Raw genomic sequence first — 26,961 nt, forward strand, 5'->3', positions numbered from 1 at the left:
GCAGGCATTTTAGCTAAATTCTCTAGCCTTACCCATCTCTGTCACCCTAAAGGACCTGCAGGGAAGTAAAACTGCTTTAATGACCTGTCCAAAAACAGCATTTTGTTATTCTATTCTTTAATCAAAACACTTCCTTTACATACTATATAAATGCATTATTTTAACGGTCCTTACATTTAAATCTTATTTATTCCCTATGATATCTCTATAAGGATTAAATAATCTTCATGCTGTGCACGTAAGAATGACCTTCCACTCGTGTATCTACCAAAACACTACCCATCCTTTAATAGGGACTGCAACGGTTTCCTATGTAATTTACTTGGCAATCACTTATGAACTGTCCTTATGGCTTCTTTTCTGTAACTTTGAACTATATCTTAAAACATGTTTAATATTTTACCTTTATTAGCTTTATCTTTCTAACTAGGTTTTGATGGTAGTACCAGGTATTACATGTTTTGTTATTTCTGACAGGTTCCAGCAGAGAACTAGGTGCAGTTAGAGAAAGCACAAAATATATTATTAAACAGGAAGAAAATACACGTCCTTTTTAACCTTTTATTGCCCAGAAAGTCCTTCCAATTGAAAATTATGTTCTTTAATGTCAATTATCTTTTTGTTGCAACTTGTCTTTCATTTTAGTAAAATCCATATAATCCAAATGATGCAAGACGCTTGATACGTGTGCTAGCCCTCAACACTAATGCACTCCCATTTGTGAATCACTGAGACTGTCACTGCACAAAAATTCAGGTAAAAGAGTTCAATTAAATTCAGAATCAATCTCTTTAATGAAACATTATGTCACTTTTCATTATAGCTGCAGTCTTAACAGTAAACGTGGTTACTTTTCATCTGGGGGACTGAGCCTACATGAACAGGAATGCCTGCTGTAAGCAGTACCCTCTTGCAGACATGACCTCAAGTGTGAAATGTTTAATGTATAGACGGAGGCAACTTGTTGAATGGACTAATAATCTTTTGATATTGCTGCAATTCCCTACTGCTTTTAGGATTTTCCAACCTTTTTCTTGCCTCTAACTAGTGGTAGAAATCGACAGAAAAAGTGGATCCAGGAAGAAGGGGGGAAAAAAAAAAAAAAAAAAAAACTGGAAAATAATTGATGAGGACAGCAGGTAGGAAAGCTGGGAGTCCAGTGCCTGGGGCCAAAGAAAGAACAGAGAGTGAAAGCCACAGAGCAGAATAGGACGTTTGGGGAAAAGTAAAAATAGAAAAAGCCCAAAACCCTTAGCTACAATCCTGGCTCCTATCTCTGGAGAATCGGAATGAGAAACAAACTTCATTTTTCTAATCTGCCGCCTGGCACCAGAGCAGCAAAAAGTATAAATGAGAGGAAAGATAATTCCTGAATGTACTACTACAAAAGCCAGTGTCTCCCTGGCATCCCAAATTGAAAACCTAAAAGTCTTTTCCGACTGTAGTAATGCCTCGTGTGATGTTCCTTCTGGTATACTGAATAGCTTTGTAGACTAGGCAGTAGACGGGCAGGGAATGAAGCCAATGGAAAATAATTCTAATCCACTTGGAAAATCAACTTTCATATCACAATTTGTCTGTTTAGAAATAACGTGGTATGATAATGCTTTTAGTTTATTCTCACAACTTCCTTGTAATGGAAAAACATGTTACCAAATTCTTAGAGATAAAAAACCCTGAGGCCCAGAGGTCTATAAATATATATAAAATAACAGTAGAAAAGCGAACTCAATTTTTTTGTTCAGCTATACTAAAATTGTACCACTACTCTGAACATATGTAGTTACATATTTTGAAAATATTTTGGCAAAAAATTAACATTAAATATTAATGAAAGTTATGAACAACACTGTATATGCACTTGCCTTCACTACAGAAAGGTCTCTTAACTCCAGAGAAATTCACTGTTTCGTGAAGAGTCTTCTCCTCTTGACAGTATTCGCAATATGTAACTATGCAGTGCAGCTTCTTATAGTCATCTGAACAAGTTTTGCTGCAGAATTGATGCACTTTGTTCTAAATGCGCAATGGGAACCTTGGTAAGTATATGACATCCACCTCAAGAACAAGTTTAAGAAATACACAAGCCACTTTTACAGAAACAAAGTTAAATCATTTACCTACTTAATGTTATAATCCTTAGCGATACTTTTCCTATAGGCCACAGACACCCAGTTTAACTAATTCACTGCTATATTTAGACATAGCTCCACAATATTCAATACCATTAACTACCCTAAAATTACTCAGTGAAAGAATAAAAGTATAAGTATCACTAAGACAAGATGGCAGTCTGGTGTTGCTAACAGGACTGGAGAAATGGGAAGAAAACAATGGAAGATTCAACATGGATAAGCTACAAAAAGATAAGAACTATGACAATCATATCATTTTCACTCAAAAAGAAATATTCTTTGTTGAGTACGGTCAAGCAGACTCGATCGCATTCCTACCACAGCTTAATAGTGACAGACCTACTATGGGTAAAGTATTCCACTGGGGGTCATCACACGGTGTGCGGCCAAGTGTGAGACTGAGTTGATTCCCTTGAATAGAGCAAGGTTAGTTAATTATTCAGTTATTTCTACTGGCCCCAAATCCACAAGAGCCAGAGCTACTTCTCAAATATCCAGCCGACCAGGAAAGGGCGACAGCTTTTCTTTTCCCATTTCTCCAGTTCTGTTAGCAACACCAGACTGCCATCTTGTCTTAGTGATACTTATACTTTTATTCTTTCACTGAGTAATTTTAGGGTAGTTAATGGTATTAAATTTTGTGGAACTATGTCTCAATATAGCAGTGAATTAGTTAAACTGGGTGTCTGTGGCCTATAGGAAATATATCGCTAAGGATTATAACATTAAGTAGGTAAATGATTTAACTTTGTTTCTGTTTTTTTCAGGGCCTTCAACATCCTTCCTGCTGTGATTTAAAGATGGTAACAGTCACGAAAACTCATCACTGGGTGCTGACAACAGTCTCAAAGAATGACTGGTTTAAATGCTCTTGAGACAGCACCAAACACAATAACAAAACTAAAAAATTTTCTAGGGACTAAATGATAAAATTTCAGATTTCCAAAGTACTTTAGAAATCATGTAGTCCAGTTCTGGGGATCACCTTCTGCCTAAGACTCAGATACTGCGGGACTTGCCAAGAGCCACTATTAAGTTTGGCTCAAGAGCAGCTGTTGTTAGCACTACATCTTGTACACCATTTATTACATACTCCATGCCCTTAAAAACATGGAAAGAAAGAATGGCCGAAGGTGAACACTGCTCAAGGAGCAGCATCCAGCCAGGGCCCCCCTGTCCCATCCTCCTCCCACCCCCATCCATCCATCCGTTCATTACTGCCCCCTTACTGAACCAAACATTAATGCTCAGAGTTTTCGCTATGGCAAAAAGATGTGGCAAAGTAAATCATGGTAAACGTAAGGCAATGTAAGATACTACAGTTCACAGACAATACTTATAAAGATGGGGGGGCGGGGAAAGAGATGGGAACAACACTGCAGAAACAAAAGACACCCCAGGTATGTGGCTAAAATGACATTCTCTACACTACTATGAACATAATATATTGTGGATATGACTTCAATAATTTTTTGTTTGACCTAAAAAGAAACAGATCCTTTCTTGGTGCTACTCCCGCATAAAAAAAGCAAATAATCCAATCAGCACAAAATCTGAAAAACTAATCCTTATCCACTAAGAAATAGGTTCTCAAATGGAAATGTCATAGTTACTATACCAGACTTTCATTTTAGCACTAGATAACATACATTAACAAAATAGGACTTGCCTCCCATTCCAGGATTTCTGGCTTTGAACAAAAGGAATTTTTGCAATAGTTGCACTTCAACTGAATATCACTTGGAGCTACAAACTGGCCGTTGGGAGATGACTGCATGCTGAGAGCCTAAAACAAAGCACAAAGCACACCGAGTCTGAGGTGGATTTTAGAAGTTTTTTTTTGTGACAACCATCAAATATCAACGACGTCCAGAAAATAGTACGTATCCTTCTTAAATACTTATTTCCTCAACGTATAAAATTACATTTCTGAATTTTGTCTTTAAAAATACTAGTATGCCAAGTTAGTTTTATGAAATTGAAGTTCATTTTCTACCACATGATTACTACTAATTATTTAAAATAATACGGAAAAGGAAAAAAAATCATAAAGTTCAATTATGATTTTTTCTTTAAGAAAATACAAGCAAATAATAGTGAGGTCAGTTCACCAAGTTCTGAACTAGTAACTAAACACAAAAGAACCTAGCTCCTGGTTCTGCCTCTAGTAGCTAATTTACTAATGATTTGTTGCATTATTGCCATCATTTTCATTCCAAGTCCATCCGTGAAAATAGCCTTTTTATACTTTTTTTTAATTGATTTTTTTTTATACAAAGTTGGAGGGGTAAGCTTCACAGACTGGTATTGATGCCAGAAATTTATTTTAGTTTTATTACATTTTTAAGAGTTAAAACGATTTACAGAGTAGAAAAAGATATAAGCATACATGGGCTTTAAAAGTTTTGTTCTGGGACTTCCCTGGTGATCCAGTGGTTAGGGCTCGCACTTTCACTGCCGATGGCCTGGGTTCAATCCCTGGTCGGGGAACTAAGATCCCACAAGCCAGGCAGCGTGTCCGGTGGAGGGGGGTAGGAATCTGTTCTAACCTGAGTAATGAGTATGCTGATATTTAATTATCATTCTTTAATCCATATTACATATAATCTGTTGAATGTATGAAATAGTTAATACAAAATTTTTCAAGGCAGCAATGGAAGGAGAAAAAACCTTTATCATTTTAAAACTTCTACATACATCATACAACACAATTAGAATTTGTGAAAAGAAAGAAAACACGCATATTTAAGACCGTAACTACCAGGTGAATGAATTATTTAAAAAAATAAAACCCAGCAACAATACCCTTAGTGTTTCCAAAAAACTGAAGTCCATTAAAGTTAATTATCCTTTCAAAACAAATGAAATGTTATCCTATTATCTTACTATGAAATGGAAAAACATCTAAGGAAGACATAAAAGTTCAAGATCTACGGTTTGCTTTAAGATAAAGAAAAAATGCTGCTTTTCTCTTCGTCAACTTTGTACTTTTGTGCAGTCACAGAGTGGTGAGGCTGCCCTACAGGCTTATCTTGGATGCATTCCTCCGAAGTAAGAGTCTAAACTGTTTCTTTAAAATATACAAGGTACATACACAAATGTTCTTATCAAATGATGGGCAATACGAGTTTCAATTAAATGAAAAAAGTAGTTAAAACATTTTCAATTAACATTTCAGTTTACCCAACATCAAAAGGGAAGAAAGTTAAAAATCTGACAAACAGCAAAGACACTGTCCTCCTCTCCCACAATTAATCTTTAGCCCTTAATTTCTATTTTGAGAAGAACCAACAAGTCGAAAGCAATGTTTACCACTCTCAGGATGTATCCGTGGCCACAATCCCAACTTCCAAAAGAAAAGTTTAATCTTGAATGTGGTTAATTACCTAAGCTCAGGCAAGGTGTAACTATTAACAAAAACAACATTCCCCTGGCTGAATTCAAACTACCTCAATTTAAGGTAGTTAAGAGACTGCATTTTCAGTTTAAATCAATTAACTAGAGCACAGTGCCTGCAACACAGTAGAACTGTTGGATGAATGAACTCATTCTACCCTGAAATTTCACACACATCAGGTAAACCACTTAACTCATGCTGAATCCCCAACTACTCCACCTTACTGGTCAACCAGCTTACATCTGAACACACCCAGCAGTCCTATTCTGAGACTATCCATACTCCAGCTCTGACAACTGTGTCAGAGAGCTCTTCTTTACACTGACCGAAACGAAAATAGTCTCCCTGAAGCTGATCTTGAATGAAACGAAGGCTGACCAGGACAAGTCCAATCTCCAGTCCCACAGCAAATTTCTAATACGTGAAGAAAACGTGCACGCTTGTCACTTCCGGGGTAAGTGTACCTACATCCTCCATCCACTTAACATAAAACAGAACCCGTAAAAGTCAGATGCTACTCAAACCATCTGCTAAGAAACAACTGCACGGCAGGCACTGAGCTCAATGACACTATGTGAAAATGAATCAAGAAAAACCTCATTCAAAATGGGGCCAGGAAGCTGGGCGGCTAACTTCAGACCAGCAGGAGGAGGGCTGCCTGCTTGCCCAGCAACCCAGCAGCAACCCAGCAGCAACCCAGCAGCAACCCAGCGGCGAGCAGCCCCACCCGGGACGCTCGCCCTCCTCCAGCTACCCCGGGCTCAAACCTCGCCCACCTCCCCCCTTTCCTCCCCTCCTTCAGTCTCCAGACTTGCCTGTGGTGCCGCCTCCTTGGCTACTCCCGAATAAACTCGATTTTGCTGGCTAGACCACTTACCCTTTTGTTTTAAAGGTTGATAGGTAAAATTTACTTTCCTTCCAAGTCTGTATCATAAATAACAATTAAGAATTCGATTTCGAGCATCTGTGCTAAGTAGAGAGCTGGTGAAGCTACCTCTGCTGTGACTCCAGAATCTCTACCCTCCAATTTGACCCTCAACAAAATATGTAAAAATCAGCACATTGAATAAAGATGAAGTATATTACACCGCTTATTTTCTTTGTGTATTTTATTGGAAGCATTAGGCAAAGTAAATAACAAACCTGGAATTTAGCCACACAATTGGAATTGCAAAAGTTATACAGTTTTCCATCAGGCATTGTGGCTTGATACTGAGGTAAAGAGTTTCGCTTACAAAAATGGCAAATAATTCCCAAACCTAGGAGAGAAAAAGTACATATCTGATTTTTTATAAAATAATCAGAGTTTAAAAAAAAAAATCTTAATTGACCTCTGAGAATAGTTTAATGAAACTTTATGTAAATATTATTTTATTAATTTCTGAGATTATTTGCACCTTAAAAAAATACTGTCATAAAAGAAGACTCTGATACTATCTCTAAAACATACACAGATACATGAAACAATCTCAGTTTTAGATAATGTTTGGATGGAAAAACAATTTTAGTTAGGAACACAGCCATGGACAGAACTTCACCAATAATTTAAAAATTAAATGATCAAAACCATTAAAGTTTGCACTAAGAAAGTTTAGTGTGATAATAAAAATATACCAATTATGCAGTTAAAAGTGAGCATAAAAAGAAAGTCAGAGGAGAAAGAGTAATGAAGAAATTATTAATGTTACTAAAGTTTTTTAACTTTCCAAATACCTGAGACTTACTTTGTGATTTTGCATATTTTGTCTTGTGACTGTTCATGCAAGCAGTTGAACAATAAGGCTCCATATACCCATTAGGACCTATACACTGAGTCATATCAAAAAACCTGCACTGTGTTCGGCAGCCAGTACAAGTGGTCAGTTTTCCATATTTCTAAAATTTGAAACATAAAAAGAAAATTAAAAATTTAACTAGAACAAAATATTTTACTTTTCATTATACTTTTTCTCTCTGCAAAACAATTCTGTTCACCGCTAATCAGGCTTAGTGGGTCAGAAGTCTTCATCTGATGCAAAGTGTTAACTGCAATGCAGCTATATTAGGGTCAAACAAAGCTATGATCTAAGCTAAGTATCCTTCAAAAATAGTGGTTTTCCCTATTAATTAAATAGAATCCTTACATATAGTAAGTAGAAACTGAAGATGTAAGAAAGGCACGGTGTTTTCTGTTCACAATGATGACACACCTCCTTGTCATGCAACAGAAGAAATTAAATGAACCTACAAAATGTAAGTCCTAAGAATCAAACAGCTACCCTCCTTCAGAGCTGAGCTGCTACTGTCCCAAGCACTCTGACACTTCTCTTAAAACTGATTTAACACCTTTCTACTACATTTAAAACCTCGTTCAACCAAAATAAAATATAAAAACTTTAACATTTTTTTAATTTAAAAAAACTTCATTCAAAATGATTTTTGGTTATTAAAGTTAATAATTAGTCAAGAGGTAATAATAAAGTCAATCGTGTCAAAGGTGAATATTGCCAACCCTGATGTAATTCAGAGAATGAGGTAAGACCAAAGGAGGAAAGGCCAAAGGAGGTGCAGCTTGGAAATTACTAGACAAAAGCAGTATCACTGAAATATGGACAGTCTTACAAAAATACAATTCAGAGGAACTGGTGTGTTTGTATTTAAAAATTAACTTGATAGTCACAATTAGAAATCAAACAAAAGTAAAAGCAAGCCTTTAAGTGCAACTTGTATTTGATTTCTTTTCTGAACTGTAACAGAACTGTCATAATCAGTTAAATCAAATATCACATGTCACGATGCAAAGTAATCGTACAGTCAGTCCTCCGCATTCGTAGACGCAAGGTCATTTTATAGAAGGGACTTGAGCATCCGTCTTTCCACATGATGTTTAGATTACTTCACGCATCTTCGCACCCAACACCACCTAGTACAATATGATGACATAAGAAGTGCTCAACGTTCCATGGATGGATGAATAATAGATGTCAGGGAAGACGACAATCAGGCCAAAAATAACAAAAAAATGAGTAAACTGCATGGATAAATTTCACAAATGCCACAGGATTTGAGAAAGTAAAATAAGAAATTGAAGGTAAAAACATTAGCCAAAAACAACTTAACATCAACACCAAAAAAAGAAAAAAGAAAAAACCTTCTCAGCATACAATTAATATAAAAGTCATGAGAAAACACAGCTATTTCCATGCCAGGAATGCGTGTTCTATTCCTAGTGGTTCCTTATTTACTTAAACATCACCCAAAGGAAGCCGTAAGTTTTACTTTTCAAAGTGGAAACCAACTCATTCTTCAAGCTCTGATAGGCTCAAAAAAAAAAGAAAAGAAAAACCAAAAAGAAAAACGTATCAATAGCAAAAGGATACTAACACGGAAAAAATAAGAATAACTGCAAACCTATTAAGTCTGATTATGACTCTCCCAATGTTCAGGACAATAGAGGAGAAGGCTGTTGTTTTGTTTGGAAGGACAACATGTTTTCCTGGGGCCTAATATAATAATTTAAATTTTATTTATATCAGAAGAAGTATCAAGGAAAACACATCAATAAAACAAAGAAAAATAAAAGAATGTTTAGAATCTGGCACCACAGTACAAATGAGGAACACTAAAAATATCAGGACACCTGCCATTGTATCACAGAGTTACAGAGAGAAAAATAAAGCAGCTCCCAGCAGGTGGATGTGAGACCTCCACAGAGCAGCATCTATGAAGAATTCTTTTACAGATACAAATGAGGTCCAATCATCCATTCCAATCTCACACTAGATTTTTTAACTTATTAGAAATATCCTTCAAGTTGACAATGATTTTACTGCCAGAATAGTTAAGTAATTAGTAAGTCTTAAGACGTACCCATAAAAACTAGACCAGTTGACCTGGGTCAAGTAAGCAAGAAGCTAAGCAACTGGTCCCCACTGAGAAATAGTTTTGTATGAAACTGAGAAAAACAGAATCATTAACACTGAAAACACTTTAACAGCCACTTTCCCAGTTGCCACTACTTCAACAACAAAAAGGCCCATCTAACGGGAGAGTATTAGCAAAAAAGACATATGCTGTCATGCCATGTTTACACTGCTTCCTACATAAACAACGTAATCATATTTAAATTTCATGCACCCTATAAATATGCATTGAGTGATTTAAGGAACAAAATTAAGTGGAACAAATTCACAATTATTATATTCCCCATTCAGGCACGGGGGGAAATAAATTATAAATTCAGTAAAAAAAAGTATGAGGTAGATGTGATCGAAACAACACTGGTGAGGTAAAACGAAGAAATAATGGGGAGTTTGCGGCAAATGGGCTCATTTTCAGTCTAGTCATTGAAAAAAGGTGCCTTACATTTTCATGTTAACCAGCTCCACATGAATATCAAAATTAACCATCACATGATTCTAAAACTTCTCCCTAATTTTTCCTTTTAGATGTAAGTAAAACATCTCATTTACTACATTTTTAACCAAGCAAGTGGACGGCAAGGGTAGCTGCTCAAGAGATAAAGCCTTGATGGACTTATTACTGCAAATCTAATCTAGGAAATGGGCACAAGTGTGGCTGCACAGAACTGACTTCCTGGCCACACACAGATACAACTGAAAACTAACTTAGTCCATGACATCGCACGGAAAAATTATTATCTTTATATTCATTAACATCTAACCGAAATGTTGCTTTCTTTTCATTCTGATTAGAGGTAATAAACCACGTTAGTTTTAGCAGAACCTGCTAAAACAAAAATCCCCAACTTTTTATCTTATACTGGCAGGTGGCTCAATATATCATTGATGCCCAACATTACTTCAAAAAACATTATAGTTAATAACCACTATACCTTATTACTTTATGCATTAATACAGTGTATATATATCACATTTCAAAAATTTTTAAATATTTTGATAACTATATTTGGAATAATTGGTTCTAGTTGTAATCATAGATATTTTATTTTATGCATTTAACAGCATTCTGAGAAACCGTCTAACCATGTTACCAAGGGAGTCCAATGCATAAAAATAGTGAAGAACCCTGTGGAGAGGGGGATAGTGATAAAACTTCAACAATGACATGATATTATACTAATTTTTATACTAAGTGAAGATTAAGAGATAAATTCAAGTAAACCTTATACTTCTTTTATTCACTCAAGCTGACTCTCAGTCAACTGTATAATTCATTATATAGAAATTTTATATGGAAAGGACAGATAGGAAAATAGTAGGCAAAGATGTTAAAAGAGCTACTATGATAAATACACTGATATACTCAAGAAACCCATGGAGGAAAAATATGAACACAATGAGGCCAGGAATAGAGGACACAAAAAAGACCCAGATGTAACCTCTAGAGATGACAAATAAAGTCCAAGACAAAAAATACACCACATGGAACTAACAGTTGATTAGAAAAGATTAGTAAAACTGAAGACACATTACAAAGTCTCTAAAATGAAGCCAGAAGGAAAACAAGACTTTAAAAACCTCAATAAATAATAGAGCCACCGTGACCATGGGACAGGAGCAGGAAATCTAATACACCTGGAATTAGGGTCTCAGAAGAACAGAGGGAGAAACTGAAAAGAACTTGTTTTTAAATAATGGCTTATGATCCTGGATTGGATGCTATACAATTTTTTTCCCCAATTTGCTATAACAGACATTAATGAACAGAATTTGAATAAGGTCTATAGGTTAATCAGTGGTATTTTATCAATATAAAATTCCTTACTTTGATCACTGTACTACAATTATAATTATTCTTAATTATATACACTTATTATTCAAGTCCTAATTTATTCATGTGGCTTATTGGGAATATAGATTTGGAAACATTTTTTGAAAGAAAGGGTTTTTTCCCCCACTCTTTCAGGTAGGCACAAGAGAAGGACTCTTATATCCTATATTTAAATGCCCACTGGGGGTTTCCCTAGTGACACAGTGGTTAAGAATCGCCTGCCAATGCAGGGGACACAGGTTCAAGCCCTGGTCCGGGAAGATCCCACATGCTGCGGAGCAACTAAGCCTGTGTGCCACAACTACTGAGCCTGCGCTCTAGAGCCTGCGAGCCACAACTACTGAGCCCGCGTACCACAACTACTGAAGCCCGCACACCCTAGAGCCCACACTCTGCAACGAAGAGAAGCCACCACAATGAGAAGCCCGCGCACCACAACGAAGAGTAGCCCCCCTTCGCCACAACTAGAGAAAGCCCGTGCGTAGCAACAAAGACCCAACACAGCCAGAAGTAAATAAATAAACAAATAAATTTATTTTTTTTAAAAAATGCCCACTGAGGTCAAGGACTGTGCATTAAAAATCTATATCTTAAAATAATTTTTAATAACATACATACCTAAAAGCAAATGAGTGCATCACAAGAAAACACATGTAAAATTTAGTGAAATGAGAAAGTTCGTCGGTCTTGAGATAAAGTAAGAAAATAATCATCATCTGACATATTTTAAGTTCATAAATGTTAATACACTTCAAAATGTACACAATTTTTCAGACACACAATAAAGGCAGTAGCAGAGCATGTCATGCCAAGGCCTTAAGCCCAGCCATGTCCCGCTTACCTCGGGCTGCATGAAGAAAGAGTCCTGCATGTGATCGCGAACCTCCTTCAGAAAGCCTGGATGGCTACCTACCTAAAAAAAGATTTTAAAAGGCTTTATAAAAAGATATAAAGAAAGGCTGCTAGATCGAAAGGTCAACAAGCAATCTGTAAAAGTTGATTCTTAATTACCTGTTTTGTGACTTACAACCTCGATCCAACTTTTAAAAATGCCTGTCTGTCCTACAGTGCCACTGACCAGCTTACAGAATAATTATTATATATCATAACTTTAATTATCCTATAGAAAAATAATAGTAACTAGATAAAGAATTAAAAACAGACCCTTAGATTTGACTCACCTCTAAGTAGACCTTGCAAAAAAAATCACATATTTCTTTTAGATGACAATGTATTCTAAATGTATTCAGTAAAATCTATTAATAATACATAAAATGGTATCTCGGCAGTTCCCTGGCGGTCCAGTGGTTAGGACTCGGAGCTTTCACTGATGTGGCCCTGGGTTCAATCCCTGATCAGGGAACTAAGATCCCACAAGCTTTGCAGTGCGGCCAAAACAAACAAACAAACAAACCAAACAAACAAAAACAAAAGAAAACTGATTTGGAAATTACACAGTTACAATTTTCATCATCTGCAAATAGGTTGTTTTGGAAACTGTTTTTAAAGCACATGTAACAGCTTCCAGCACATAGAAATTTATACCCTTACTCTTTGCAGAAAGCATCCTGCTTTCCTTAAAAGTCAAAATACTATGCAAGAAAATGGAAAATAGTCTTCTAGAGTAATGGAAATAAAAACAAAAATAAACAAATGGGATTGAATTAAACTTAAAAGTTTTGCACAGCAAAGGAAACCATAAACAACACAAAAAGACAGACTACAGAATGGGAGAAAATATTTGGAAATGATGCAACTGACAAACGATTAATCTCCAAAATATACAAACAGCTCATGCAGATCAATATAAAAAAAAAAAGTCAAAAATGGGCAGAAGGTCTAAATAGATATTTCTCCAAAGAAGACATACAGATGGCTAAGAGGCACATGAAAAGATGCTCAACATCACTAATCATTAGAGAAATGCAAATCAAAACTACAATGAGGTGTCACCTCTGGCCAGTCAGCATGGCCATCACCAAGAAACCTACAAACAGTAAATGCTGGAGAGGGTGTGGAGAAAAGGGAACCTTCCTACACTGTGGGTGGGAATGTATTTGGTGCAGCCATTATGGAGAACAGTATGGAGGTTCCTTAAAAAACTAAAAATAGAGCTACCATATGATCCAGCAATCCTACTCCTGGGCATCTATCTGGAGAAAACCATAATTTGAAAAGATACATGCACCCCAATGTTCACTGATGCACTATTTACAATAGCCAAGACATGGAAGTAACCTAAATGTCCAGTGACAGAGGAATGGATAAAGAAGATGTGGTATATATACAATGGAATATTACTCAGCCATAAAAAAGAATGGAAAAATGCAATTTGCAGCAACATGGATGGACCTAGATAGAGATTATCATACTAAGTGAAGTCAGACAGAAAGACAAATATCATGACATCCCTTATATGTGCAATCTAAAAAAAAAAATGATACAAATGAACTTATTTACAAAACAGAAATAGACTCACAGATATAGAACAAACTCATGGTTACCAAAGGGGAAAACGGGGGTGGGGGCGGGGGGGGGGGGGCAGAGATAAATTAGAAGCTTGAGATTAAAATATGCACACACCAAGTAGATAACCAACAAAGACCCACTGTACAGCACAGGGAACTACACTCAACAGCTTGTAATAATCTACAGTGGAAGAGAATATAAGAAAAGAATATACAGATTTATGCGTACGTATAACCGAGTTACTTTGCTGTGCACGTGAAACTAACACAACACTGTAAATCAACTATATTTCAATAAAAATTAAAAATTTTTTTAAATAAAAAAATTTTTTAAGAAAATGAAAAATACTGAAAGACAAGTGTTGAGCACTAGACAGTCCCCACTGCCGGGATCTAGATGATTAATCACCTGTATCTGAATACTCCAGACACTAACTGGGCTACGGGGACAGGCATAAACAACAAGGGTGGCCAACTCAGATGTTAGAGACAAATGGTTGGGGTGGAGGAGTGCGGGAGCAGGGACCAAAAAATCACTGTACAGTTTTAGTTCCCAGGCTTTAGAAAAAAGAAGACATTCACTAGAGCATCACTGCAGTGCTCTCCAAACGTGTCTGATTATGTCCCTTTATCAGTAACAACATACACACAGATTCCCTCTTATTTACTTAAAATTATGAACATATAGTATGAGAAATATAAAAACTATGACAACTAAAAAAAAAGATGAAACACTACTTTGAAATAAGCTTTATTTACTGATATTATGAAGAATACTTTCTGTATCCTCTGGAGGAGCATCATCCTGGTGCCAGTGGGGCTGCAGGGAGCGCAGGAGCAGGCCCTCCTGGAGCCCAGAGGGGAGGGAGCCAGAGCCACAGGAGGAGACAGTCAAAAGGTGCTCACACTGAAAGCACAGATACCCTGGGATTATGCGCCAAAGATTTTAAAGCAGCCATGACAAAAATGCTTCAACAAGGAAAAAGAACACAACAATGAAAAAATAGAAATTCTCATCAAAGAAATAGAAGGTCCAAATGGAAACTGCAGGACTGAAAACAGGGGCAAAAATCCTATGCAGAAATATTCCAAGTAACTATATACTCCACCTTAAAGGAGAGTGACTTTCTTCCAAACATTAAACAAGGAACGGTGGGGTGGGGGGGGCTTTCCGGTGGAGAATCCTGACACCACTTGAGCGAGGTGATCTACATCAACGTCAACAGTCATAAGTCATGTTGAGACAGGTACCCTTGTTACGTGATGAAAACTGCGAAAGTGCAAAAGGCCAACACCTCTGTCATCTCCCTCCTAAACCCAGAGCGCCGTCTGTCTAGAGATGAAAGCAGAAGGGCCTCTTGCAATACACTTGACTCCTAAAAACTGTCAAGCTCGTCAAAAACAAGAAAAGTCTGAGAAAATGTCACAGCCAAGAGGAGCCTAAGGTGACACAACTGCTGAATATGATGTGGCATCCTGGATGGGATCCTGGAACAGGAAATGGACATTATTCAGATTTTCTTAATTTTTACGTAAACTATGGACTTTACATACTAATAATATTTCAATATGAGCTCACTAATTGTAACAAATTATCATACCAATTTAAGGTGTCAATACAGAGGGAAACGGTGTGGGGAGGGGCTATACCATGAGAACTCTGTATTATCTGATCAATGTTTCTGTAATACTGAAACTGTTCTAAACAAAATTAAGTATTAGTAAAATAAATAAATAACAACCACCAAAAAAACCCCAATGGATGGGACCAAGAGCAGAATGGAAAAGACAGAGGACAGGACCATGGAAGGGGGAAAGAGAAATTACCCAATCTGAATATCAGAAATAACACAGCCTAGGAGATGAACATAAAGAAGAAGAGCCTCAGGGGCCTGCAGGACCATAACTGTAGTAATATAATAGCCACATCACTCGAGTCCCGTAGGGAGAGGAAAGAGGGCGGGGCTGAACGAGTACTCGAAAAATGTCTGAAAACATCGCAGATTAGGCAAAAGACATAAACCGACAGGGAGAAGAAGCTGAAAGAACCCTAGAATGGATAAACCACAAGAATCCCCACAATACACCACAAATTTCTAAAAAATTTTAACATCAAACAAAATAAACTTTAAGTCAAAAAACTAATACAAGGAACAAAACAAAACAAAACCATACTGGGAAAAGGGTAAATTCATCAAGAAGATATAACAATTATAAACTTTTTCACCAAATATCAGAGACCCAAAATATATTAAGCGAACACTGACAGAAGTGAAGGGAAAAACAGGCAATTCTACAGTAACAGCTGTAGAACTCAATACATACACCCATTTCAATAATGGACAGACCAGCCACACGGGATTTTGGCACTTATGTACAGGATCTGAATAACACTACAAGCCACTATGTTCTCCCCAAGTGCACATGAAACATTCTCCAGGAAAGACCATATGTTAGGCTACAAAAAAGTCCCAATAAATGTATAAAGATTGAAATCGCAGAGTATCTTTTCCAATCATAACAGAATGAAATAAAAAATGAATAACAAAAACAAAACTAGAAAATTTACAAATACAGGGATATAAAAACTACACTCTTAACCAATGGGTCAAAGAAGAAATTACAAGGGAAATTTTTCAATACATAACAGATGAGTCAAGGCAAAACCAAAATATACCAAAAGTGACAGGATGCAGTGCAAACAGCGCTCAGAGGAAGAATTATAATTGCAAATACCTATTTTTGAAAAGAAGATCTAAATCGATAACATAACTTACACCTTAAAGAAACAGAAAAAGAGAGAAAGCTAAACCCAAGCCAGCAGAAGAAAGGAAATAATAGAGTGCAGAGGAATAAAAAGTATGAAAATATAATCACTGAAACAAAAAGCTGGCCAATGGAGAGATCAAAAAAGTCAACAAACCCTTAGTTAGACTAAGAAAAAAGACGCAAAGAACAAAACAGAGAAACGAAAGTAGGGACAATACTACAAATATTCCCTAAGAAAGGACTGCGAAAAAAGAAAAAAAAAAAAAAGAAAGGACTGCGAGAAAATGCTATGAATAATTATATACCAACAACTGGATAACCTAGATGAAACAGAAATCCCTTAAAAATGCAAACCAGGGGCTTCCCTGGTGGTGCAGTGGTTGGGGGTCCGCCTGCCAATGCAGATGACTCGGGTTCGAGCCCTGGTCTGGGAGGATCCCACATGCCACGGAGCGGCTGGGCCCGTGCGCCACAACTACTGAAGCCCACGTGCCTGGAGCCCATGCTCCGCAGTGGGAGAGGCCACTGCAGTGAGAAGCCCGCGCGCCACCAACAGGGACCCAACGCAGCCAAAGGTAAAAAAATAAATTAAATGAATACATAAATACCTGGAGTGGCTTCTGTTTAAAAAAAAAAAAAAAAAAGGCAAACCACCAAAACTGACTCAGGAAGAAACAGAAAATATCAACAGACCTGTAAGAAGTAAAGAGACTGAATCAGTCATCAAAAGCGTTGCAGCAAAGTAAAGCCAGGATCAAATGACTTCACTGGGACATTCCGCCAAACACTCAAAGAGGAGCTAACACAGATTCTTCTCAAACTCTCCCCAGGTCAGAACAGGGTGGACACCTCCCACTCCTATTCCATTAGGCCACCATTGCCCTGAATCCAAAGACAGACAGACATTACAGACAAATACCTCTTACAAATATACATACAAAAATCCAAAGGAAAATATCAGTAAGGCAAATTCAGCAGCATATTAAAAGTATTACATACCATAACCAAGTGGGGTTTATCCCAGTAATGCAAATGTAAAATAATCAATGTAATATACCACATGAATAGAATGAAGGTAAAAACCACATGATAATCTCAAATGATGAAGAAAAAGTTTAACAAAATTCAACACCCTTTTATGATAAAAGACAATCAACAAACTAGGAATAGAAAACCATCTCAACATAACAAATGCCATATATGAACATCCCATAGCTAACAGCATACTCAAAGGAGAAAGACACAAATCTTTCCCTCTAAAGTCAGGAACAAGAAAAGGATGCCTACTTTTGCCATTTCTATTCAACGTGATAGTGAAAGTTCTAGCCAGAACAAGTTAGAAAAAGAAATAAAAGACATCCAAATTGGAAAGGAAGAAGGAAAACTATCACTACTGGAGATGAACTGACTCTATATAAAGAAAACCCAGGGACTTCCCTGGTGGCACAGTGGTTAAGAATCCACCTGCCAATGCAGTGGGACGTGAGGTCGAGCCCTGGTCCGGGAAGATCCCACATGCCACAGAGCAACTAAGCCTGTGTGCCACAACTACTGAGCCTGCGTCTAGAGCCCAAGAGCCACAACTACTGAGCCCACGTGCCATAACCACTGAAGCCCACGCACCTAGAGCATGAGCTCTGCCACAAGAGAAGCCACTGCAATGAGAAGCCTACGCACCACAACGAAGAGTAGCCCCTGCTCGCCACAACTAGAGAAAGTCCGCGAGCAGCAACGAAGACCCAACGCAACCAAAAATAAAAATAAATAAATTTATTAAAAAAGGAAAAAAAAGAAAACCCCAAGGGATCAACAATAAAGCTACTAGAGCTAATAAAGACCTAAGTAAATGAGAAAACATCCTATGTTCATACATAGGAAGCTCTGACATTGCAGAAATGTCAGTACATTTCTGTACAGTACAAAGTGATCTACAGAATCAATGTAATCACTATCAAAATCAATATCAAAATTCTAAAAGCCTTTTCTGCAGAAATGGAAAAGTCATACAAAACTAGAATGGGGTTAGAGTATCCAAACAGAAGAACAAAGTTGGAAGACTCATTTCCTGATTTCAAAACTTCCTACAAAGATGGTTATCAGAAATAAACCTACTCATCTATGGCCAATTAATATTTGACAAATATCACAAGTCCAATTAACAGGGACTTCCCTGGCAGCCCAGTGGTTAAGTCTCCAAGCCTCCACTGCAGAGGATGCGGGTTCGATTCCTGGTCAGGGAACTAAGATCCCACATGCCACATGACACAGCCAAAACACTAAATAAATAAATGAAAAAGTAAAAAAATTAAAAACAACAACAAAAAAAAAACCACACAAGGACTTCCCTGGTGGTGCAGTGGTGGGGAGTCCGCCTGCCAATGCAGGGGGCGCGGGTTCGATCCCTGGTCCGGGAAGATCCCACGTGCAGCGGAGCCACTGGGCCCGCGCGCCACAACTACTGAGCCTGCGCTCTAGAGCCCGCGAGCCCAACTACTGAAGCCCGTGCGCCTAGAGCCCGTGCTCTGCAACAAGAGAAGCCACCGCAATGAGAAGCCCGCACACACCACAACGAAGAGTAGCCCCCGCTCGCCTCAACTAGAGAAAGCCCACGCACAGCAACGAAGACCCAACGCAGCCAAAAATAAATAAATATTTAAAAAAAAACAAAAAAAAACAAAAAAAAACCCACACAAGTCCAATAACAGATGGTGCTGGGACAACTGGATTTCCACACACAAGAGAATGAAGTTGGATGCCTGCCTCATATCATCAACAAAATTAATTCAAAATGGACCAAAGACCTAAATATGAGTTAAAACCATAAAACTCTTAGAAGCATAGGGATAAACCACCTTGACCTTTGATTTGGTAACAAATTCTTAGATACGGCGCCAAAAACACAATCAACAAAAGAAAAGGAGGTAAATTGGCCTTCATTAAAATTAAAAAGTTTTCTGCAAATGACATTATCAAGAAAGTAAAATGAGCGACTCCCCTGGTGGTCCAGCGGTTAAGACTCTGTGCTCCCAATGCAGGGAGCCTGGGTTTGATCCCTGGTCAGGGAACTAGATGCTGCATGCCGCAACTAAGAGCCCACATGCCGCAACTAAAGACCTGACACAGCCAAATAAACAAATAAACAAACACTTTTAAAAAACTATATATAACTTCTATAGATACTCCTCCAAGGAAGACATACAAATGGCCAAAAAGCACATGAAAACATACTCAACATCATTAGTTATTAGGGAAATGCAAGTCAAAACCACAAAGATATACCACTCCACTCCTACTGTGATGTCTATAATAAAAAAAAAAATTTTTTTTAATGGAAAATAACAAGTGTTGGCAAAGATGGACGGCAAATGGAACCCTCATGTATTGCTGGTAGGAATTTAAACTGATACAGTTGTTGTGGAAAACAGTTTAACCATTCTTCAAAAAGCTAAACATAGAATTACCCTATGACCCAACAATTCCACTCCTAGGTATACACCCACAAGAACTGAAAAACAGACCTCAAACTGATACTTATATGCTAATGTTCATTGCAGTATGATTCACAATAGTCAAAAGATGGAAACAATCCAAATGTCCATCATCAAATAAATGAATAAGCAAAATGTATATGCATACAATGAATATTATTCAGCCATAAAAAACAATGCTACAACATGGCTGAAACTCAAAACATTATGCTAAGTGAATAAACCAGACAAAAAGGACAGATATTGTATGACTCCACTTATATGAAATACCTAGAATCAGCAAATTCATAGACAGAAAGTAGATCAGAGATTACCAGGGTCAGGGGTGAGGGGGAAGATGAGGAGTTATTGGCTTCATTGTCACAGAGTTTCTGTTTGGGTCATGAAAAAGTTCTGGAAATAGAGGTGATGACTGCACAAATTATGACTGTAATTAATGCCACTCAATTGTATAGTTAAAAATGTTTAAAATTAGGAATATTATATTATATACACTTACCACAATTTTTTTTTTAACATGAGTAGTTTTCATCCTTTTTAATGCTTTGGAATGGTTTAAATAACATTAAGGTTACCTAGTTCAAATCTGATGGAATTTCCCTGTAAAACCATCTGAGCCTATTTCTTTTTGTGGGGTAGTTCTTTGATAACTATCTCTATTTCTTCTATGGAAATTTCTCTGCCTTATTCTATCTGCTCTGGAGTCAATTTAGGGAAATTACATTTTGATAGAAAATTACTCACTTGATCTAGGTTTTCAACATTTCTATATAGGGTTGTACAAAGTAGTCCCTTGTTGATTTTCTTCAATTTTCTCTGTTTTGATGGGTAAGTCCAACTTGTCATTTCTTATCTTTGTGAATCTGTGCATTTTTAAACCTCTGTTCCTGATTGACAATCGGTTTGTCTAGTTTTTCAAAGAGTTGATTTCCTATAGAAGCAGCATTTTGAATTATTTTAGTACTATTTTTATATCCTAATTCATTAATTTCTACTTTTATCTTTTTTTCTTGTCTTTTGCTTTAATTTATTTTCTTTTTACAACTTTGAGTTTAATAGTTAATTCATTTATTTTCATTTTTACTCATTTAAGCATATAAGGATATGAATTTTCCTCTGAGCATTTTTATAAAGCAAATATAACACTGATATCTTAAAGACTGCACCAAAAAAAGGAAATTCAAGACCAATCTCACTCATGAATACCAATGGAAAAGTACTAAATATTAACAATTAGAAATAAAATTTAAAATACAATAATGATCTGGTATGGTTTATTCTAATAATGTAAGAATGTTTAGATGAATTAGGAAATCCATTAAAATAATTCACATATTAATAGATTTAAAGGGGTGGGGAGGGACTTCCCTGGTGGTCTAGTGGTAAAGAATCCACCTTCCAATGCAGGGGACACGAGTTCTATCCCTGGTGGGGGAACTAAGATCCCACATGCCACGGGGCAACTAAGCCCCCGTGCCACAACTACTGAGCTCGCATTCCTCAACGAGAGAGCCCACGTGCTGCAAACAAGAGAGCCTACGTGCTGCAAACGAGAGAGCCCACACGCTCTGGAACCCGCACAGCACAACTAGAGAGAGAAAAACCTGCACGCCACAACTAGAGAGAAGCCCACGCGCTGCAACGAAATATCCCGCATGCCTCAACGAAGATCCCACATGCCGCAACTAAGACATGATGCAGCCAAAAAAATAAATAAATAAAAAATAAAGTTGGGGGGGGAAATCATACAATCACTGCCACAGACACTGAAAAGACCTTCAAAACTCGATTCTCATTTCTGATAAAACATTTAATGAAACAAATCCATGGATACTTCTTTAATATGATAAAATATATTTACCAACCCTGAAGTTGGCATCTAATTTAATGAGGAAACACCAAAGGCATTCCCACTGGGAAAGGAAAAAGGTACTTACCATTTCCACTCATTAAAAATTGTAGGGGGCTTCCCTGGTGGCGCAGTGGTTAAGAATTCGCCTGCCAGTGCAGGGTACACGGGTTCGAGCCCTGTTCCGGGAAGATCCCATGTGCCGCGGAGCAACTAAGCCCGTGCGCCACAACTGCTGAGCCTGCGCTCTAGAGCCTGCGAGCCACGACTACTGAGCCCGTGCGCCACAACTGCTGAGCCTGCGCTCTAGAGCCTGTGCTCTGCAGCAAAGAGAAGCCACTGCAATGAGAAGCCCGCGCACCACAAGGAAGAGTAGCTCCCGCATGCAGCAACGAAGACCCAACACAGCCATAAATAAAATAAATTAATCAAAAAAAAAAATTGTAGGGGGCTTCCCTGGTGGCGCAGTGGTTAAGAATCCACCTGCCAATGCAGGGAACACAGGTTCGAGCCCTGGTCCGGGAAGATTCCACATGCCGTGGAGCAACTAAGCCCATGAACCACAACTACTGAAGCCCGCGTGCCTAGAGCCTGTGCTCCACAACAAGAGAAGCCCCGGCTCACCGCAACTAGAGAAAGCCCGCACGCAGCAAACGCAGCCAAAAATAAATAAATAAATTTTTAAAAAATTGTAGGAAATACCATCAGGCAAGACACGTGATGAAAAAAGGCAGGGTGGGGGGGCGGGTGGGGGATTTAAGCCACTGCCCAGGACACAGAGGATGAGTGCTGGGCCACGACTTTAACCCAGGGCAGCTAGCTCTTACCACGCCTAGGTATCAGAAGATAACTAATGCAATGACACCACCAACATCAAACACCACATTGAGCTCTGGAGATTATAATTAGTCTGATCCTTTCAATCACCACAAAACCTTCCTTATGTTAACAAACCTGAACTACACCAGCGCAATGCAAATCCCATGAAAGCAGGAACTGTCTACTGTACTTCCCATCAGACTATTTCAAGCAATTAGCACAGTACCTGCAACATAATAGTTGCTAAATAATTGTTTCACGAACAAATTACAGATGCATTTTGCTCATTAAAAGTTTGACTTAATGGGGGAAAGACTGAGACAAACCAAAGCCCAAACAGAAAAATGGGTATAAGAGGTAAACAAACAGTTCACAGAAAAGGAAAGACAATGAGCTCTGAAATATGAAAAGCTGCTCGTCAGTATTCCTAATAAAAGAAATACAAATTTTACTAAACATACTGTTTTTACCAAACAGAATAAAGTGCTAAAAGTCCCTGCTGGAGAGCCTACGGAGAAACAAGCACTTCCACATACACTGCTGAAAGGAAAGCAAACGGTCCAACTCTAACAGAGGGAATTTAACAGTATCTAACAAACTAACATGTGCATGTACCTCTGGCTGAGCAGTCTTGCTTCCAAGAATCTACCCTGAAACCACATCTCCAAGGAGTCAAGCATATACAGGCAGACCTCGTTGCAGTGCCTTTCTTACAGATTGGAGGTCTGTGGCGACCCCGCGTCGAGCAACTTCATCAGCGCCGTTTTCCCAACAGCATCTGCTCACCTCGTGTCTCTGTGCCACATTTTGGTCATTCTTGCGACATTTCAAACTTTTTCATTATTACTGTATTTGTTACAGTGATCTCTTGGTATAATCAGTGATCTTGGAGTGCTACTACTATGATTCACTGAGGCTCAGATGATGGTTAATATTTTTTTTAATTAAGGTGTGTACATTTTTTTAGACACAGTGCTATTGCACACTTAATAGTAAACATAACTTATGTGCACTGAGAAACCAAAAAATTCACATGACTCGCTCTACTGCGACATTCGCTCTACTGCACTGGTCTGGAACTGAACCCAGAAGACCTCTGGGCTGTACCTGCACAGGTTACTCATCATCTGTCATCTGCAGCAACAAAACACTGGAAATAACCCAAACACCACCAACAGCAAAGTGATCAAATAAACAAGTCAGCCCAGTGCTGTCTTGTATATGGTTAACCACTAGCTCTCGGGAGATGAAAGCAAGCACCATATTTATTGTAGCATCTACCATGAGACTCTCCCCACCGTGGCTAATTTCAGGCCACCAACATAAAACTAAACATGTAATTGGGAAGAGATACACAGAAGCACACCATTATGTATAATATTTCCATCTCACAAATAATGTAAATAACCTCAAGAGCACAGGTAATACTGAAATGTAATAAAATAATTAGGAAGTGGTACGTTTTAAGTATTTATTTTCTTTGTCTTCAATATTGTGTCTTCCCCCACCACAAAGGAGTATCTTGAAGCCCTAACCGCAACAAGACTGTATTTGGGATAGGGCCTTTAAGGGGGGCAGTTAGGGTTGAATGAAGCCCTACAGGTTAGGTCCAAGAAGACGGACCAGGACACTCTCTCCTTCTGAGCACAAAGGAAAGACCACGTGAGGACACAGCAAGAAGGAGGTTACCTACAAGCCTGGAGGAGTGGCCTCACCAAAAACCAGCCCAGAAAGGCACCTCGATCTTAGATTTTAAGCCTCCAGAACTGTGAGAAAATAAATTCTTGGTTGTCTGAGCCCTTCAGTATTTTGTTACAGCAGCCCTAACAGACTAATACAAAGATAATTTATCTGTAAGTTTCTATAACTTAATTTTTAATAATGGGCGTTTTAACAACTGGCTCACAGAATTCCTGAAAATTTAACTCAGCCATAAAAGGAATAAGGAAGAATAAGGAATATACTGACAAGGAATGATTCCAAGATACAAATGGAGGGTACAGTACAGTACATACAGTATGCTGCCTTTTGTACAGATAAAAGAGAAACTAAGAATACATTATTTCCTTAATTTTTCAGAAAGAAGAGAAAACAAAATAGTAAGAATTAAAAACTGATATGTATAAAGGATAAGTAGGAACCAAGAGAAGAAAGAAATGGGAGCTAGACTGCTCTGACTTTTGAAACCACAGGTATATATTAAAAAATAAACTAAGTCAAAGACCTTAAATTTTAAATTAACAATCAAATGGAAATAAAATAATCATTCCTAAGCTAAGCATCAACAATTTGAAAAACCATATTTACGACCCCTCTCCACCACCCAAAAAAGGAATCACTTTGGTAAGCATTTACCTTTCTATGTAAAATCACAAGCTTATTTCCAATAACCTACATGTATTTCAGTATTCACCTGAGATTGGTTATCTCTAAGATGTTAAGACAATAATGGAATTAAATGAGACTTCAAGATAAATCTGGTTAATTAATGCTGTTAGAGTGGAACTATTATAGCAATTTAAAAGCACATTCAAAACAACGGTTGATTCTGATCAGATCATGAATTACCTGCTTGTACTCACTGACACAACTCTGGCAGCAAAATCTCTTCTGCTGACCATCAATAACCAGGACATTGTTTCCAGCACCTTTGCTGGGCAGGTACTCCCCACACTGCTCACAGCAATTCATTATTAGACCATTGGCCATTCTGTATCTATTAAAGCAGTGGTCACTGCACAGCTTATGAGTCATATTTTTAAAGCTAACTTCATGGCGAATCTAAAAGAAAAACAAGCAAAATTTTAAAAAACAAATTAATATATGACATGTAACTAAGTAACAAGGTGCTCCAATAGAAAGAAAATGCCTGTTTTTCTGTGTAAGGCTTGTTTAGGGAAAAGGCAAGACAAAGTACATTTCATTCTCCTTTAAACTTTTTTTATACACACATATATACGGTGCAAGGCAGGGAGGACCACCAGTGTCATCGCACAAACTTCTCTAGAGGTATCTAAAAGTGACAGGAAACAACCCAGTTTGGGCAGTGTTAGTATAAAACTTCCAAACAGATTGGAAATCTTTAGACAAATCCAAAAGGAAATTATTTAAATATAAGTACACTGCTGTACAACAGGGAGGAGAAGACTAACATTATAAATAATTCAAATGAAGTACGTATACACAGATTTCTTTTTTTCATCAAATGCAAAAACCGTAATACGTTTTTAACGAAGTCCTCAAAAACATCCCCTCCGCTTGTTCCACTTCTTAAGCAAGATTGTTTGTTGTCTCTCATGTGCAGTCAGCCTATTTAAACACTATGGTTTTTTCTGTGAGGGTTCCCAACCTCAGGAAAAGAGTCAATTGATGTTATATTTCAATTTTTTTGTAAATCATTCTCCCTATGGGAGAATGGGATTACATAATGGGATATTTATAAGATAGATTTTATATACCCTCACTTTTAAGGAAATACATACTGATGAAAGATTATGTCAAAACAGCTAAAAGTCAAAAATATTCCCATTAGTTAGAACTCAGTGATAAAGCACAAAAATACAAACCTCTGTTAGTTTACCACAAATTGTACATCTTGATTTATTCAGAGCTCCTTTAGTAGGATTCTGTTTGTCTTCATAAAGAGACAGACAAGATGTACTACAGAATTCCTGGAAGGATTCGCTCGAATCCACTTGAGCAACAATGGTTCCTTTCATTGTAGTTATATCCCTGAAAAATACGAGGAGCAGCAAAGTCAAAGAGTAATAACTGACATTTTTAATTTCCATAGACTGAAACTCAGTTTTAGATTCATTAACTCACTTTTACTACTTAAAAACTCTTGGCAATAAAATATGAACACAGAAGATTGAGAAGCAATACTATTAAACCCTAGCCACTACTCAATTTATCTTCAAGCTCCTTAACAAGGCTTTCAGATATTGGAACCACTTAAAAAAAAAAAAAAAAAGCTGTTGTGATTTACATGGAGTTTAATGTCAAGGCCTAATTTACTGAGGTATAAATTTACGATACCTATTCAATTTCCCTCTCGTGAGTAAGTAGAAAGCATGAGGTACCTAGGTCACAGGAATATGGCATCCTTCTAGAGAGGATAAGTGAACTTAAATACATCCCATAACCCAAAATAACCCCACCTACCATTCTATACAGCTTTCAACTACAATTAGAAATGTTAGGAAATGACAATGTTGATGACCTTTGAAGTTTTCCTTTAATTCTGAAGTTCCAGGTCTTATATTGCTGTATGCAAGTCTACTACTGTAAAGCAACCAAAAAA

The 26,961-nt window shown here is 37.6% G+C and overlaps 1 protein-coding gene across 4 annotated transcripts in view; it reads right to left on the reverse strand.

Annotated features, from left to right (window-relative positions):
- ZMYM2 (zinc finger MYM-type containing 2) overlaps positions 1-26,961 on the reverse strand; it is an 88,248-nt gene that overhangs the window by 29,014 nt on the left and 32,273 nt on the right. For all 4 annotated transcript variants that reach the window (XM_061171108.1, XM_061171110.1, XM_061171109.1 and 1 more), the window contains 7 exons: positions 26,225-26,390; positions 25,227-25,439; positions 12,107-12,178; positions 7,257-7,407; positions 6,676-6,791; positions 3,805-3,921; positions 1,866-2,016 (listed from right to left, as the gene is read on the reverse strand). In XM_061171108.1, coding sequence (XP_061027091.1) covers positions 1,866-2,016; positions 3,805-3,921; positions 6,676-6,791; positions 7,257-7,407; positions 12,107-12,178; positions 25,227-25,439; positions 26,225-26,390 — 986 coding nt within the window. The remainder of the gene's footprint in view (positions 1-1,865; positions 2,017-3,804; positions 3,922-6,675; positions 6,792-7,256; positions 7,408-12,106; positions 12,179-25,226; positions 25,440-26,224; positions 26,391-26,961) is intronic.

The sequence above is a fragment of the Eubalaena glacialis genome, chromosome 16 (assembly GCF_028564815.1).
Source record: "Eubalaena glacialis isolate mEubGla1 chromosome 16, mEubGla1.1.hap2.+ XY, whole genome shotgun sequence".
Taxonomy (NCBI): domain Eukaryota; kingdom Metazoa; phylum Chordata; class Mammalia; order Artiodactyla; family Balaenidae; genus Eubalaena; species Eubalaena glacialis.